General features: G+C 39.6%; 1 protein-coding gene across 4 annotated transcripts in view; it reads left to right on the forward strand.

Moving 5' to 3' along the window:
* LOC128696231 (protein scarlet-like) overlaps positions 1–17,533 on the forward strand; it is a 351,307-nt gene that overhangs the window by 229,429 nt on the left and 104,345 nt on the right. For 2 of the 4 annotated variants that reach the window (XM_070092551.1, XM_070092550.1), the window contains 2 exons: positions 8,745–8,969; positions 15,776–15,911. In XM_070092551.1, coding sequence (XP_069948652.1) covers positions 8,745–8,969; positions 15,776–15,911 — 361 coding nt within the window. The remainder of the gene's footprint in view (positions 1–8,744; positions 8,970–15,775; positions 15,912–17,533) is intronic. The other 2 variants (XR_011392936.1, XM_070092552.1) reach the window with 2 other exon arrangements.

Consider the following 17,533-nt stretch of genomic DNA (forward strand, 5'->3'; position numbering starts at 1 on the left):
TATTTTTACCCTGGTATACCATTATCCCCTTCTGTGGCCTTGCGGGCCCATGCTGGGCAGTCCTAAGTTATACACACCCGAGGGTTAAGAGGTACTGAGACCATCGTATCAGAAGATATCAGAAACACAGCTGGAACAAGTGTAGGAGTCTTCAAGAGGAAGCTGAACAAGTATCTTCACCAGGTGCCAGATCAACCAAGCTGTGATGGATATGTGGGGCAGCGGGCCTCCAGCAGCAAAAGCCTGGTTGACCAGGCTAGAACCAGACGAGCCTGGCCGATGGCCGGGCTCCGGGAGTAGAAAGACTAAAAACTCATCAAGGGTAAAAAGGTAAACGCCAGCAGGCTGGGTGTTCTACGTACATGAACACTGGTATATATATATATATATATATATATATATATATATATATATATATATATATATATATATATATATATATATATATATATATATATATGTCCATCCCCGTCGGTGATTTATAATTTATACATTCAATATTCGCACTAGAGTAATAATAGGAGACGTTGTCACTTGCTGGGATACAGCAGTCAGAGTGGGTAAGGCTCTCACAAGTGTTGGTGTGGTGTGCTCTCACAAGTGTTGGTGTGGTGTGCTCTCACAAGTGTTGGTGTGGTGTGCTCTCACAAGTGTTGGTGTGGTGTGCTCTCACAAGTGTTGGTGTGGTGTGCTCTCACAAGTGTTGGTGTGGTGTGCTCTCACAAGTGTTGGTGTGGTGTGCTCTCACAAGTGTTGGTGTGGTGTGCTCTCACAAGTCTTGGTGTGGTGTGCTCTCACAAGTGTTGGTGTGGTGTGCTCTCACAAGTGTTGGTGTGGTGTGCTCTCACAAGTGTTGGTGTGGTGTGCTCTCACAAGTGTTGGTGTGGTGTGCTCTCACAAGTCTTGGTGTGGTGTGCTCTCACAAGTGTTGGTGTGGTGTGCTCTAGAAAGTATTTGTTTGATATACGTTGTACGTGTTGGGTCTTTCATTAATTAGCTACATTAGGTACACTAATGCCTTTTACAAAACACTTGACTGCATCCAGCAGGTACTAGAGTGTCTTACACAGGATAAGATATTCCAGCAGGTACTGGAGTTTTCTTAAATAGCATAAAACATTCCAGCAGGTACTGGAGTTTTCTTAAATAGCATAAAACATTCCAGCAGGTACTGGAGTTTTCTTAAATAGCTTAAAACATTCCAGCAGGTACTGGAGTTTTCTTAAATAGCATAAAACATTCCAGCAGGTACTGGAGTTTTCTTAAATAGCTTAAAACATTCCAGCAGGTACTGGAGTTTTCTTAAATAGCATAAAACATTCCAGCAGGTACTGGAGTTTTCTTAAATAGCATAAAACATTCCAGCAGGTACTGGAGTTTTCTTAAATAGCATAAAACATTCCAGCAGGTACTGGAGTTTTCTTAAATAGCATAAAACATTCCAGCAAGTACTGGAGTTTTCTTAAATAGCATAAAACATTCCAGCAGGTACTGGAGTTTTCTTAAATAGCTTAAAACATTCCAGCAGGTACTGGAGTTTTCTTAAATAGCTTAAAACATTCCAGCAGGTACTGGAGTTTTCTTAAATAGCATAAAACATTCCAGCAGGTACTGGAGTTTTCTTAAATAGCTTAAAACATTCCAGCAGGTACTGGAGTTTTCTTAAATAGCATAAAACATTCCAGCAAGTACTGGAGTTTTCTTAAATAGCTTTAAACATTCCAGCAGGTACTGGAGTTTTCTTAAATAGCTTAAAACATTCCAGCAGGTACTGGAGTTTTCTTAAATAGCATAAAACATTCCAGCAAGTACTGGAGTTTTCTTAAATAGCATAAAACATTCCAGCAAGTACTGGAGTTTTCTTAAATAGCTTAAAACATTCCAGCAGGTACTGGAGTTTTTTTAAATAGCATAAAACATTCCAGCAGGTACTGGAGTTTTCTTAAATAGCATAAAACATTCCAGCAGGTACTGGAGTTTTCTTAAATAGCATAAAACATTCCAGCAAGTACTGGAGTTTTCTTAAATAGCTTAAAACATTCCAGCAGGTACTGGAGTTTTCTTAAATAGCTTAAAACATTCCAGCAGGTACTGGAGTTTTCTTAAATAGCATAAAACATTCCAGCAGGTACTGGAGTTTTCTTAAATAGCATAAAACATTCCAGCAGGTACTGGAGTTTTCTTAAATAGCTTAAAACATTCCAGCAGGTACTGGAGTTTTCTTAAATAGCATAAAACATTCCAGCAAGTACTGGAGTTTTCTTAAATAGCATAAAACATTCCAGCAGGTACTGGAGTTTTCTTAAATAGCATAAAACATTCCAGCAAGTACTGGAGTTTTCTTAAATAGCATAAAACATTCCAGCAAGTACTGGAGTTTTCTTAAATAGCATAAAACATTCCAGCAGGTACTGGAGTTTTCTTAAATAGCATAAAACATTCCAGCAGGTACTGGAGTTTTCTTAAATAGCATAAAACATTCCAGCAAGTACTGGAGTTTTCTTAAATAGCTTAAAACATTCCAGCAGGTACTGGAGTTTTCTTAAATAGCATAAAACATTCCAGCAGGTACTGGAGTTTTCTTAAATAGCTTAAAACATTCCAGCAGGTACTGGAGTTTTCTTAAATAGCATAAAACATTCCAGCAAGTACTGGAGTTTTCTTAAATAGCTTAAAACATTCCAGCAGGTACTGGAGTTTTCTTAAATAGCATAAAACATTCCAGCAGGTACTGGAGTTTTCTTAAATAGCATAAAACATTCCAGCAGGTACTGGAGTTTTCTTAAATAGCATAAAACATTCCAGCAAGTACTGGAGTTTTCTTAAATAGCTTAAAACATTCCAGCAGGTACTGGAGTTTTCTTAAATAGCATAAAACATTCCAGCAGGTACTGGAGTTTTCTTAAATAGCATAAAACATTCCAGCAGGTACTGGAGTTTTCTTAAATAGCATAAAACATTCCAGCAAGTACTGGAGTTTTCTTAAATAGCTTAAAACATTCCAGCAAGTACTGGAGTTTTCTTAAATAGAGTGGAGAACGTTGGGGAGGCTGTGTTTACGACGGACCCGCACGGGATGGGCCAGGAGGTATATTGTTAGGTAGCATAACGAGGTATGTTGTTAGGTAGCATAACGAGGTATGTTGTTAGGTAGCATAACGAGGTATGTTGTTAGGTAGCATAACGAGGGATGTTGTTAGGTAGCATAACGAGGTATGTTGTTAGGTAGCATAACGAGGTATGTTGTTAGGTAGGATAACGAGGTATGTTGTTAGGTAGCATAACGATAGAGAAGTTTCCTGGCAACAGGTTCAGCTGTGTTGCAAAAGCCGTTGTTCTGGCTGGAATTGTTAAATATACAGGCGAGTGATGATACCAGGATCCCTGGTGATGAGTCTTGCGTCTCTGTTGCTCATCATGTGGTTCTTGAACTTCTCAGTGTAGAACACAAGCATCCTCAAACTGTCCATTCTGCCTGCTTATTAGTGCTCTGAAATACGTGTTTGGAGGTTTCTAGATGTCTCTCGTATAATTGTTTGCAATCGTTGCAAGGGATTATGTATTCCCCTGAAAAGGATTATGTATACCCCTGCAAGGGATTACGTATACCCCTGCAAGGGATTATGTATACCCCTGCTAGGGATTATGTATACCCCTGCAAGGGATTATGTAGACCCGTGCAAGGGATTATGTATACCCTTGCAAGGGATTATGTATACCCCTGCAAGGGATTATGTATACCCCTGCAAGGGATTATGTATACCCCTGCAAGGGATTATGTATACCCATGCAAGGGATTATGTATACTCGTGCAAGGGATTATGTATACCCCTGCTAGGGGTTATGTATACCCCTGCAAGAGATTATGTATACCCTTGCAAGGGATTATGTATACCCCTGCAAGGGATTATGTATACCCCTGCAAGGGATTATGTATACCCGTGCAAGGGATTATGTATACCACTGCAAGGGATTATGTATACCCCTGCAAGGGATTATGTATACCCCTGCAAGGGATTATGTATACCCGTGCAAGGGATTATGTATACCCCTGCAAGGGATTATGTATACCCCTGCAAGGGATTATGTATACCCGCGCAAGGGATTGTGTATACCCCTGCAAGGGATTATGTATACCCCTGCAAGGGATTATGTATACCCATGCAAGGGATTATGTATACCCCTGCAAGGGATTATGTATACCCCTGCAAGGGATTATGTATACCTCTGCAAGGGATTATGTATACCCGTGCAAGGGATTATGTATACCCCTGCAAGTGATTATGTATACCCCTGCAAGGGATTATGTATACCCCTGCAAGGGATTATGTATACCCCTGCAAGGGATTATGTATACCCGTGCAAGGGATTATGTATACTCGTGCAAGGGATTATGTGTACCCCTGCTAGGGGTTATGTATACCCCTGCAAGGGATTATGTATACCCTTGCAAGGGATTATGTATACCCCTGCAAGGGATTATGTATACCCCTGCAAGGGATTATGTATACGCGTGCAAGGGATTATGTATACCCGTGCAAGGGATTATGTATACCCCTGCAAGGGATTATGTATACCACTGCAAGGGATTATGTATACCCCTGCAAGGGATTATGTATACCCCTGCAAGGGATTATGTATACCACTGCAAGGGATTATGTATACCCCTGCAAGGGATTATGTATACCCCTGCAAGGAATTATGTATACCCGTGCAAGGGATTATGTATACCCCTGCAAGGGATTATGTATACCCCTGCAAGGGATTATGTATACCCGTGCAAGGGATTATGTATACCCCTGCAAGGGATTATGTATACCCCTGCAAGGGATTATGTATACCTATGCAAGGGTTATGTATACCCGTACAAGGGATTATGTATACCCCTGCAAGGGATTATGTATACCCCTGCAAGGGATTATGTATACCCCTGCAAGGGATTATGTATACCTCTGCAAGGGATTATGTATACCCGTGCAAGGGATTATGTATACCCCTGCAAGGGATTATGTATACCCGTGCAAGGGATTATGTATACCCCTGCAAGGGATTATGTATACCTCTGCAAGGGATTATGTATACCCGTGCAAGGGATTATGTATACCCCTGCAAGGGATTATGTATACCCGTGCAAGGGATTATGTATACCCCTGCAAGGGATTATGTATACCCGTGCAAGGGATTATGTATACCCCTGCAAGGGATTATGTATACCCCTGCAAGGGATTATGTATACCCCTGCAAGGGATTATGTATACCCGTGCAAGGGATTATGTATACCCCTGCAAGGGATTATGTATACCCGTGCAAGGGATTATGTATACCCGTGCAAGGGATTATGTATACCCGTGCAAGGGATTATGTATACCCGTGCAAGGGATTATGTATACCCGTGCAAGGGATTATGTATACCCGTGCAAGGGATTATGTATACCCCTCCCTTAAGAAAAAGTGAAACAGCAGTACACAACAGTAGAACATTGGGTCTGAACGTACAACAGACAAGTGTACAATCAACGCTGGAGACAGCAGAGATATGTACAGCTGTGCCGTACGAGGCAGCACATCACTGCTACAGCACATCACTGCTACAGCACATCACTGCTACAGCACATCACTGCTACAGCACATCACTGCTACAGCACATCACTGCTACAGCACATCACTGCTACAGCACATCACTGCTACAGCACATCACTGCTACAGCACATCACTGCTACAGCACATCACTGCTACAGCACATCACTGCTACAGCACATCACTGCTACAGCACATCACTGCTACAGCACATCACTGCTACAGCACATCACTGCTACAGCACATCACTGCTACAGCACATCACTGCTACAGCACATCACTGCTACAGTACATCACTGCTACAGCACATCACTGCTACAGCACATCACTGCTACAGCACATCACTGCTACTAACACAACACAACAAATGGTAAATTCTGCTTCCTTTTTTTCAAGCATTCAGAGTTTGAAATCAAATAAAACTAAGAAAGTTAGTTATATTAGTGTGCTCCTCACAGAAGCGAATCCCATATATGGAACATTTTCAGAAACACGCACAAAGGATGTTTTGGAGGGTGAGATAACGATAAAACATTATAACATTATTAAGATGGGGTCCACCTCTGGTGTAAATTATGGGACCCACAGCCTCGGAGAAGTGGCTAAAAAGACTTCAAGGAAGAATATTTGGATTTCTTCCTGAAGTCATTTGAATATTCTACTTCTCCTGCCACCCTATCTTTCGTTCTTTTTTTCACCAATAGATATATTTTATTAAATAATATGGTACAAAGAATTTAAGAGATACTTTGTTGATATAAGAATGGCATATTCAGTACATGAGATATGAGAGATACTTGTTAGTATATATTGTTACGTGTTTGTCACTGATTATAATGCGAAAATCTCATCCAGCGCCTCAGAGCTGGGGCATGTGCCCAAAATGCAACAGGCATTACCCCTCTGAACAGCAGCGCTGAGTACAGAAAATTAGCTACCCTGTTATCCCTAGTTACCCTGATGAGACTTTTGCCTAGCTCCATAAGGGTCTCCGAGCCTATGAGTATTGGTATCAGCCAAGGTAGATGCACCTGTGTAGCCCCACACCACCTGCTTGCTGTTTGTCTAGGCTAGAAGGGTGATATCATCTGGACGCTTTTGGCTACCATCAGATCTGCATAGTTGGGGTGGCTCCCTTACTGCTGGGCATCCGGCTGTTATGAGGCTCCTCTTGATAATGTTATTAACCTCCTCATGTCTTGCACACAAGACCATGGTACCCGAATCGGGCTGCTGCTTCACTGCCACAAATACACCTGTGTTCGGCAAGAATAGGGGCGGCAAGTCGAATGGCAACACCGATGCGGATGGTCTGTAGGTCGGTGCGTGTGCCAAGGCTGGAGTTTGGAACAGTCAACAGAAAGTCCTCTGCATGAGGAACTCTCACTGCTAGGAGACGGGCTCTATCCTTCCTCGACACACTCTAGAGCATTTCTGAGGCTATATTCTCCACTACTGGGCCATCCCAGTGCAACTGTTTGTAGTTGTTGGGGAGAGCAGGTCTGGTTTCAGAGCCCGTTAGATTATCCCAGATCATGGCTCCGTCAATGAACTTTTGGTCCTGGACTCCAATCTTGTCCCTAATATGTTCAGGGAGAATTGCTGCTACAAGCCATCTTGCATGAGGACAGAAAAGCAGGTAACGCAATCTGTGATGACTTGCGGACACCAATGCCTCCTAGTCTGACTGGAAGTGTAGCTTGGTTCCGCTGCCCATCCGCACATAAGATATTGAAACTTTTGTCGAAGTATCGATCTGACTTGGACCATTAGAAGCCCTCCCCCTCCCCCGTGTATATATACTAGGCGAGTTTCGCCTCGTCTTCAAGAGTATTTTGCCGAATAAGGAGAATGATGATTCGTTGTTTACCAACAATCTGCGAAAATCACTCGAAAGACAACGAGCAAGATATGTGTGCATCATTAATTTTAAGTTACATTAGCTGAATTGAAATTAACAAGTGTTGTATATAGCAGAATATAGATAAAATTAACATGTGTTGTATATAGCAGAATATAGATAAAATTAACATGTGTTGTATATAGCAGAATATAGATAAAATTAACATGTGTTGTATATAGCAGAATATAGATAAAATTAACATGTGTTGTATATAGCAGAATATAGATAAAATTAACATGTGATGTATATAGCAGAACATAGATAAAATTAACAAGTGTTGTATATAGCAGAATATAGATAAAATTAACATGTGATGTATATAGCAGAATATAGATAAAATGTGATAGGTTACATTAGGTTAGGTCAGATTTGTAAGATAATTAAGGTTCAAATATAATTTTTTGAACATCATTGGTAATGAACAATATATCTATCTGTAAAATTTAGTTTCGGAAAAGTTTTTGATAGAGTTCGGTTTATACGACTCGACGTATATAAATATATTTAATTATGAACATTAAAATGGTATAAAATACCGACAGGTTGTTAGGTAAGACACATATGCAACAGTTAGGTATCTTTATTGTGAAACGTTTCGCCTACACAGTAGGCTTCTTCAGTCAAGTACAGGAAAGGTTGATAGAAGCAGAAGATACTTGAAGACGATGTAATCAGTCCATCACCCTTAAAGTTTTGAGGTGGTCAGTCCCTCAGTCTGGAGAAGAGCATTGTTCCATAGTATGAAACAATACTATGGAACAATGCTCTTCTCCAGACTGAGGGACTGACCACCTCAAAACTTTAAGGGTGATGGACTGATTACATCGTCTTCAAGTATCTTCTGCTTCTATCAACCTTTCCTGTACTTGACTGAAGAAGCCTACTGTGTAGGCGAAACGTTTCACAATAAAGATACCTAACTGTTGCATATGTGTCTTACCTAACAACATATTTAATTATATTATATTATATCAACTATTGTGTCTGTGATACTGTTGATGGAATATTGATGAAAGGAGCTTCCCTCCCTCTCAGTGTATCAAACCTGATTACCACCCTTGATGAAGTTGGTGTATGACATACGGGTTTACAACATGTCGTGAAAACAATAGTAATAATTATAACAGCACAACAACAACATAATAATAATAGTAATAATAATACTAGTATTATTATAATAAAATATAAAAAATAATTATTAAATAACAATAACATTATTAAGCTTAATATTAAGCTTAATAAGCTTAATATTCGTGCATTACAGCTGATAGCTTTCCTGGTGGGAATCTGCTACACCAACGTCAAGCTGAACCAAGCTGGCATCCAGGATATTGAAGGTGTATTATTCATCTTTATAACGGAGAATACCTTCCCTTCCCTCTACGGTGTTCTTAATATCTTCCCGCAAGAGATGCCACTCTTCCTCAGGGAGTATAAGAACGGGATATACCGCGCAGATACTTATTATCTCTCTAAGATGATTGGTCTGGTGAGTAGATATTGATGATTATTGTAGCGCTTGTTTCTTGTGGAGGCTTTGTCAGAGGTGATAATGTTAGTGTTAGTTAAAGTAATGGTGGTACTGTTGCTTTATATCTATTTATATATCTGTTTATCTATCTATCTATCTATCTGTACCACCTCTAGAACTTATATATATATATATATATATATATATATATATATATATATATATATATATATATATATATATATATATATATATATATATATATATATATATATCCAAATGTGGCAAGGATTTATTCATGGGTAAATTATAACAATTACTTTAATAAAGCGTGTCACTGCATAATTTGTGTAAATCAGTATTAATGAAGTGTGTGAGGTCTGATCTATATATGAACCACTGAGGACTCTAACCAAATTAAAGTAACTGGCAAATCCATGAATATTCAAGCACCGGAAGCATCACTGAATGCTAGGAAAGGTCATGTAACTAGGGCATATAATAAGTCCTTGGAATTAATGAGTCAGGAAATAGTGAAGCGTGTTAATTTTCAATTGTATTTATATGCATTAGAAAGTAGATATAAATCATACAAATTAGTGTCTGAAGAACATGAAAAAAATCTGTTGGAGAATGGTGCAGATTATCAAGAAATAGAATTTTTAATCAATGAGACCTAGAAGAAAACATATTGTGGTGTAATAGTATTGTCTTAAATAGTAAGTGTAAACAATACAGTAAGTCAACCTTGTAATATAAATATATTGTCTGCCCAAACTCCCAGAATTGTGTTTACTACATTTAATCCAGGAGAAAGTTGGAAAGAATTCTGGTCTATATTTAAAGCAGCTGTACATAACAGGAATAATTCTGCATGTGTTACCAAGTTATTTTACCTTAAAGGAGAGGTAAGAGGTAATGCCACGTTTTACACAAAGTTTTCCTAATGTTGACAGTAGTTACACAGAGGCAGGTAATTTGTTGGAGGTCATTTGTGGTAATTTAGAGCAAAGTAGGTTGGACTTGTTAACTATTATAGTTAACTTAAAAACTCCAGATCACAATTATATAAATTTACAACAATTTAGAGTCAAACTGGAAGGCACTTTTAACACTTTAAGTAACAGATATGATCTGGATGGATCATATTGAACATTGAGTGCTTTTATACAGACTAAATTAACTAGTAAGACTGTAGAGTGGTTAGTTAATAAGTATCACAAAGGATATTTCTCATTGGAAGAAATAAGAGCAAGTATTCAAGAATTAATTGTCCAACTACAGATTAGTTAGACAAACAATTATAATGTAACAAATAATAACTCTGATGTATGTGTTAAGTTTCACAAAGGAAACAAATCCCCTAATGTTAATTATAATTCATCCCATGATAAAAATTATATCGTAACATATCAAGTGGCAGGAATCACGAATAAAGGTTCATCACAGTGGAATAAGTACTTAAATAAGGGTGGCCCAGTTAATAATGGGCAAGTGAAGAAAACGAGGCACTCATTCCTCGAGAAATTGTAATGTGTATGATTCCTGGAATGTTAAGGTGGATGAACTGCAATAACATAACAGATATATCAGATGTTTAGTCAATCATAACGTGAAAGATTGGTATGCTAAATTAAATATTTGTTATCAGTGTCACAAGGGAAGACACTGTATTGTAATTATTAAAGGTCTGTATAATGATAATGATAATCAAGGTACAGCCATTAATAATGTAAAATTAGAAACTAATGTAAATGATGATGGAATTACTGAACTAGCATTATCCACAGTGAATGTGAATATACATAATAAAAGGCGTTAGTCAAAAAATATAATTGATTTGTTAGATCAAAGATCCCAACGTCCATTTAAAAAATGTAGTTGCCTAAGAGGCAAGATAGTGCAAAGCGAGGATCCTTCAGATTTGAAATTGTCTGGATTTTTAACAGATAAAAAGATCCAGGTATACGACACGGTATATATTAATGTCGGCCTGGACACTGAGAGGAAACATTAATGCAGTCATCATGGATAGGCTGCCCGAGAAAATTTCTACAGCTGGGTTTCGTGAAGGTGCTAAACGACTTTCACAGAATGGAGTAGAATTCTCTGTAGATAATGACTCTGTGGGGCCAATAAATACTTTAATAGGGGGTGATTATTATGCCTCATTTGTAAAATGTATGGTGAGAAAATGTGGCGTCACTCTTCTAGCAGAAGGCCATGTAATATATGGTAAGCTTCCAGAATTACTGACAAATTATTGGATGGCTTATGGGCAATTAAAACACAGCTCCACGAACTGAGTTAGACACCAGAATTACTGACTGCATATTATGGTATAATTAATGAATTGTTAAAGAATAAGTGTATAAAAGAGGTACCTCCTCAACAGGCAAAAATTTATGGTCATTACTTACTATACGACGGAGTTAAAAAGGACTCAAAAACAGCTCCATTAAGAATACTTTTTATTGCATTGATAAAAGTAATAAGAATGAACAAAACCTGTTTAATTACATGTCCATTATTGACGGAAAATGAGAGGGTTCGCAGGAGACAGACAGGGATTATACCTGTCTCTTGTAGCCTAAAAATCCTAGAAACTCTTTTAGCCCTCTGAAAACTTTACACATTATTTGGCTCTACATCTAGTCCGTTTCTACTTGAGGTGACTCTAAATGCTCATCACAAACGTTCAGAAAGTCCAGTGAGTGAATCAATGAATAAACAGTGTTGTGTGAAAAATTTCCAAGGTGTGACATCAACTGATGAACTTATGAGGACATATGAGGAAGCTAATGAGGAAATGATAAGTGTAAATGTGCCTTTGATGGAATGGAATAGCAATCCGTCCAAATTAAAGGACAAAATAAATAAGAATTACCCTGGAGATGAAGTTACTAAGTATAGTAACACTGGACAATAACTAAAATGCTTCCGAGACCATACTAGTAATTTTCAACTAATTTTAGGTTACTGATAATGATGAATAGAGCTGTAAAATAACCTCTAGACTTCTGTTACTTATAATTCTTAAAACGAAGTCCTAGTAATCTGTTAGCCTTGTTGCGCACACCTAGGCACTGCTGTCTTGGCTTTAGATTTCTGATTTCCACGATTCTCAAGTCTTTCACATTCTGTATGATCAAGTTCTGCTTCACCTAATTTATAACTTCGAGGGTTATTTCCATTTCCAGGGACTAGGACTTTACACTTGTCCACATTGAACTTCATCTTGGAGTTCACTAGTATCCTCCTCAGAATGAATCATATGGCCTATTTTTGCATCATCAGCAAATTTGCTCAGAGAGTAGTCGTCAACAGAGTATAGTCCCAGGCAGCTACGGTGAAATGCTCTGTTCCACAAGGCACAGTACTCGCTCCCATCTTGTTCCTCATCCTCATATCCGACATAGACAAGGATGTCAGCCACAGCACCGTGTCTTCCTTTGCAGATGACACCCGAATCTGCATGACAGTGTCTTCCATTGCAGACACTGCAAAGCTCAAGGCGGACATCAACCGAATCTTTCAGTGGGCTGCAGAAAACAATATGAAGTTCAACGATGAGAAATTTCAATTACTCAGATATGGTAAACACGAGGAAATTAAATCTTCATCAGAGTACAAAACAAATTCTGGCCACAAAATAGAGCGAAACACCAACGTCAAAGACCTGGGAGTGATCATGTCGGAGGATCTCATCTTCAAGGACCATAACATTGTATCAATCGCATCTGCTAGAAAAATGACAGGATGGATAATGAGAACCTTCAAAACTAGGGAGGCCAAGCCCATGATGACACTCTTCAGGTCACTTGTTCTATCTAGGCTGGAATATTGCTGCACACTAACAGCACCTTTCAAGGCAGGTGAAATTGCTGACCTAGAAAATGTACAGAGAACCTTCACGGCGCGCATAACGGAGATAAAACACCTCAATTACTGGGAGTGCTTGAGGTTCCTAAAACTGTATTCCCTGGAACGCAGGAGGGAGAGATACATGATTATATACACCTGGAAAATACTAGAGGGACTAGTACCGAACTTGCACACGAAAATCACTCACTACGAAAGCAAAAGACTTGGCAGACGATGCAACATCCCCCCAATGAAAAGCAGAGGTGTCACTAGCACGTTAAGAGACCATACAATAAGTGTCAGGGGCCCGAGACTGTTCAACTGCCTCCCAGCATACATAATGGGGATTACCAACAGACCCCTGGCAGTCTTCAAGCTGGCACTGGACAAGCACCTAAAGTCGGTTCCTGACCAGCCGGGCTGTGGCTCGTACGTTGGTTTGCGTGCAGCCAGCAGCAACAGCCTGGTTGATCAGGCTCTGATCCACCAGGAGGCCTGGTCACAGACCGGGCCGCGGGGGCGTTGACCCCCGGAACTCTCTCCAGGTAAACTCCAGGTATGTCACTTATAATTCCTTCATCAAGGTCATTAATGTAAATTATAAACAACAATGGGCCTAAAAATTATCCTTGTGGAACGCCACTTGTAACCAGTTCCCACTCAGATCTGACTCCATTAATGGTAACTCTCTGCTTTCTATTGGTAAGCCATGCCTCTATCCACGCTAGAACTTTACCTCCTATACCATGAGCTGCCACTTTTCTTAAGAGTCTCTTGTGAGGTACTCTATCAAAGGCTTTACTAAAATCTAAATAAACAATATCATATTATTTATTACTGTCCACTGCCTCAAATGTTCTGCTGAAGAACGTCAGCGAATTTGTCAGCCAGGAATGACCTCTCGTGAACCCATGCTGAGATTCATCAATCAAATTATGCTCTTCAAGGAGATTTCTAATAATATCAGCTGTAATTGATTCTAATAATTTGCCCACTATAGACGTATGGCCTATTGGACGGTAATTTGATGGAGTGGACTTATCCCCTGATTTGAATATAGGAACCACATTAGCTATCTTCCACATCTCTGGCACAGCACCGGTTAGGATGGACGCATAAACAAACACGTTAATTAATGGCTGACTAAGTTCCATCTTGCATTCTTTAAGTACCCTGGAAACAACTCGTCGGGTCCCAGGGACTTATTTTGTTTCAGTTTGTCTATCTGTTTGATAACCATGTCCCTCGCGACAGTAATATTAGTTAATTTGAATTCCTCAAGAATTGAATAATTGTTAATTTCTGGAATCTCATTTACGTCTATCTGCGTAAACACTGGCAAAAAATAATCGTGTGTGCGATGAATGGTTTGAAAAACCGACAAGTTGAAGATTGAGACACTTATGCAGCATATGGGAATCTATATTCAGGAAACGTTTCGCCACACAGTGGCTTCATCAGTCCAATACAAAGAGGAAGGCGTAAGGAGAGGAGGAGTATGAGGTAATCAGTCCCTCAGCCTGGAGTCGATTGATGGACTGAACACATCGACTCCAGGCTGAGGGACTGATTACCTCATACTCCTCCTCTCCTTACGCCTTCCTCTTTGTATTGGACTGATGAAGCCACTGTGTGGCGAAACGTTTCCTGAATAAAGATTCCCATATGCTGCATAAGTGTCTCAATCTTCAAAAAAATAATCATTAAATAGAGAACACATTTCTAGTTCGTTATCCGTCAGCTGTCCGTTCCCAGTTTTCAGAGGTCCTACTTTTTCCTTCACCTTCGTCCTATACACTTGAAAGAAACCCCTTTGGATTGGTCTTTCATTAGCAACTCTGATTTCATAATCACGTTTAGCCCTTCTAATCCACTTTTTTACTTCTCTTTTTAACTGAATATATTGGTCAGTAAGGTTCATCTCTCCCCTTTTGATGCTCCTGTAAATTCCTCTTTTATCTCCTAATACATACTTTAGCCTCCTGTGGATGACGGGCATAAACAAAGGTGATATTAATAAATTACTGAGGGTGTCGAACCAGGTAAGAACCAGAAATAACGGATTTAAATTGGATAAATTTAGATTGAGAAAGGACATAGGTAAGTACTGGTTTTTGAACAGAGTTGTGAATGCGTGGAACAATAATCTGAGTAGGGTGATCGAGGCTAGGACCTTGGGTAGCTTTAAAAAGAGACTGGACGAATATATGAGTGGGAGGGGCTGGGTATGATTGGTGTCGTGGGTACGGGAGTAAATTCATGGATACCTGGAGTTTACCTGGAGAGGGTTTCGAGGGTCAACGCCCCCGCGGCTCGGTCTGAGACTAGGCCTCATGGTGGATCAGAGTCTGATCAACCAGGCTGTTACTGCTGGCCGCACGCAAGCTGGCGTATGAACCACAGCCCGGTTGGTCAGGTACTGACTTTAGGTGCCTGTCCAGTGCCTTCTTAAAGACATCCAGGGGTCTATTGGTAATCCCCCTTATGTATGCTGGGAGGCAATTGAGCAGTCTTGGAGCCCGGACACTTACTGCATTGTCTCTCAGTGTACTCGTGGCGCCAGCGCTTTTCATCGGGGGAATGTTGCATCTCATGCAGAGTCTTTTGCTTTCATAGGGAGTCATTTTCGTGTGCAAGTTTGGTACCAATCCCTCCAGGACCTTCCAAGTGTATATTATCGTGCATCTCTCTCGCCTGCGTTCCAGGGAATACAGATTAAGGACCTTCAACCGTTCCAAGTAATTTAGGTGCCTTATCGTACTTATGTGTGCCGTGAAAGTTCTTTGTGCATTCTCCAGATCTGCAATGTCGCCAGCCTTGAAGGGGGCAGCTTTGGGTATTGGTAGTTGTTAAAAGGACCTGCCTTACATGGGCCAGTAGACCTTCTGCAGTGTTCCTCCATTCTTATACTCTTATGTTCTTTTCTACAATTCACCATTTTAAAATCATGCATTGTTCAGATCCCAGGCTTCGTGGTAGATCCTGTAGTATTCTGCCTCATATGTTACTGGATGGTAGGCCTACAGCGCCATGCCTACCACTTCTTCATGACCATCTTAGTCACCATCTTCACAGCCAACACTGCTTCAGCCTGTGGTAAGATACCTGATATAATATCTGACAAATTTTAGCTTATTTGTCAGCAATAAAATGTAGTCAATCTAAATTACAACGGCTTCTTTTTTGTTATAATTTACAGTCACCAGAAATCATTGTTGATGTAACGATGTTAAAATATATTCAGACGAAACGCCAATATCTGTTAATTATCTGAAGATATTTAACAAAGATATTTGTCGTTTCTGTGACGTTAACTGAAGAATATTACTACTACTGTTACCATCACTACTATTGTTGTTGTTGTTGCTGCTGCTGCTACTGTTTTCACTATTACTGCTACTACGATTACCACCACTACTGCTACTATTACTACTAAAACTACTGATACTGCTATTGTTATTAGTACTATTAATACTATTACTACTACTACTACCACCACTACTCCTATTATTGTCATTGCTATAATAGTTTCTACTGTTACTACTTCTATTAATATTACTACTATTAGTAGTACTACTACATTTACCATTACTTTTAATAATAATAATAATAATAATAATAATAATATTAATAATAACAATAATAATAATAATAATAATAATAAAAGAGAGTGCAAAAATTATAGGGGGATACCTGGTAAAGTGTATGGTAGAGTTATTATTGAAAGAATTAAGAGTAAGACGGAGAATAGGATAGCAGATGAACAAGGAGGCTTTAGTAAAGGTAGGGGGTGTGTGGACCAGGTGTTTACAGTGAAACATATAAGTGAACAGTATTTAGATAAGGCTAAAGAGGTCTTTGTGGCATTTATGGATTTGGAAAAGGCGTATGACAGGGTGGATAGGGGGGCAATGTGGCAGATGTTGCAGGTGTATGGTGTAGGAGGTAGGTTACTGAAAGCAGTGAAGAGTTTTTACGAGGATAGTGAGGCTCAAGTTAGAGTATGTAGGAAAGAGGGAAATTTTTTCCCAGTAAAAGTAGGCCTTAGACAAGGATGTGTGATGTCACCGTGGTTGTTTAATATATTTATAGATGGAGTTGTAAGAGAAGTAAATGCGAGGGTCTTGGCAAGAGGCGTGGAGTTAAAAGATAAAGAATCACACACAAAGTGGGAGTTGTCACAGCTGCTCTTTGCTGATGACACTGTGCTCTTGGGAGATTCTGAAGAGAAGTTGCAGAGATTGGTGGATGAATTCGGTAGGGTGTGCAAAAGAAGAAAATTAAAGGTGAATACAGGAAAGAGTAAGGTTATGAGGATAACAAAAAGATTAGGTGATGAAAGATTGAATATCAGATTGGAGGGAGAGAGTATGGAGGAGGTGAACGTATTCAGATATTTGGGAGTGGACGTGTCAGCGGATGGGTCTATGAAAGATGAGGTGAATCATAGAATTGATGAGGGAAAAAGAGTGAGTGGTGCACTTAGGAGTCTGTGGAGACAAAGAACTTTGTCCTTGGAGGCAAAGAGGGGAATGTATGAGAGTATAGTTTTACCAACGCTCTTATATGGGTGTGAAGCATGGGTGATGAATGTTGCAGCGAGGATAAGGCTGGAGGCAGTGGAGATGTCATGTCTGAGGGCAATGTGTGGTGTGAATATAATGCAGAGAATTCGTAGTTTGGAAGTTAGGAGGAGGTGCGGGATTACCAAAACTGTT

Source organism: Cherax quadricarinatus, chromosome 39, assembly GCF_038502225.1.
Source record: "Cherax quadricarinatus isolate ZL_2023a chromosome 39, ASM3850222v1, whole genome shotgun sequence".
NCBI lineage: Eukaryota > Metazoa > Arthropoda > Malacostraca > Decapoda > Parastacidae > Cherax > Cherax quadricarinatus.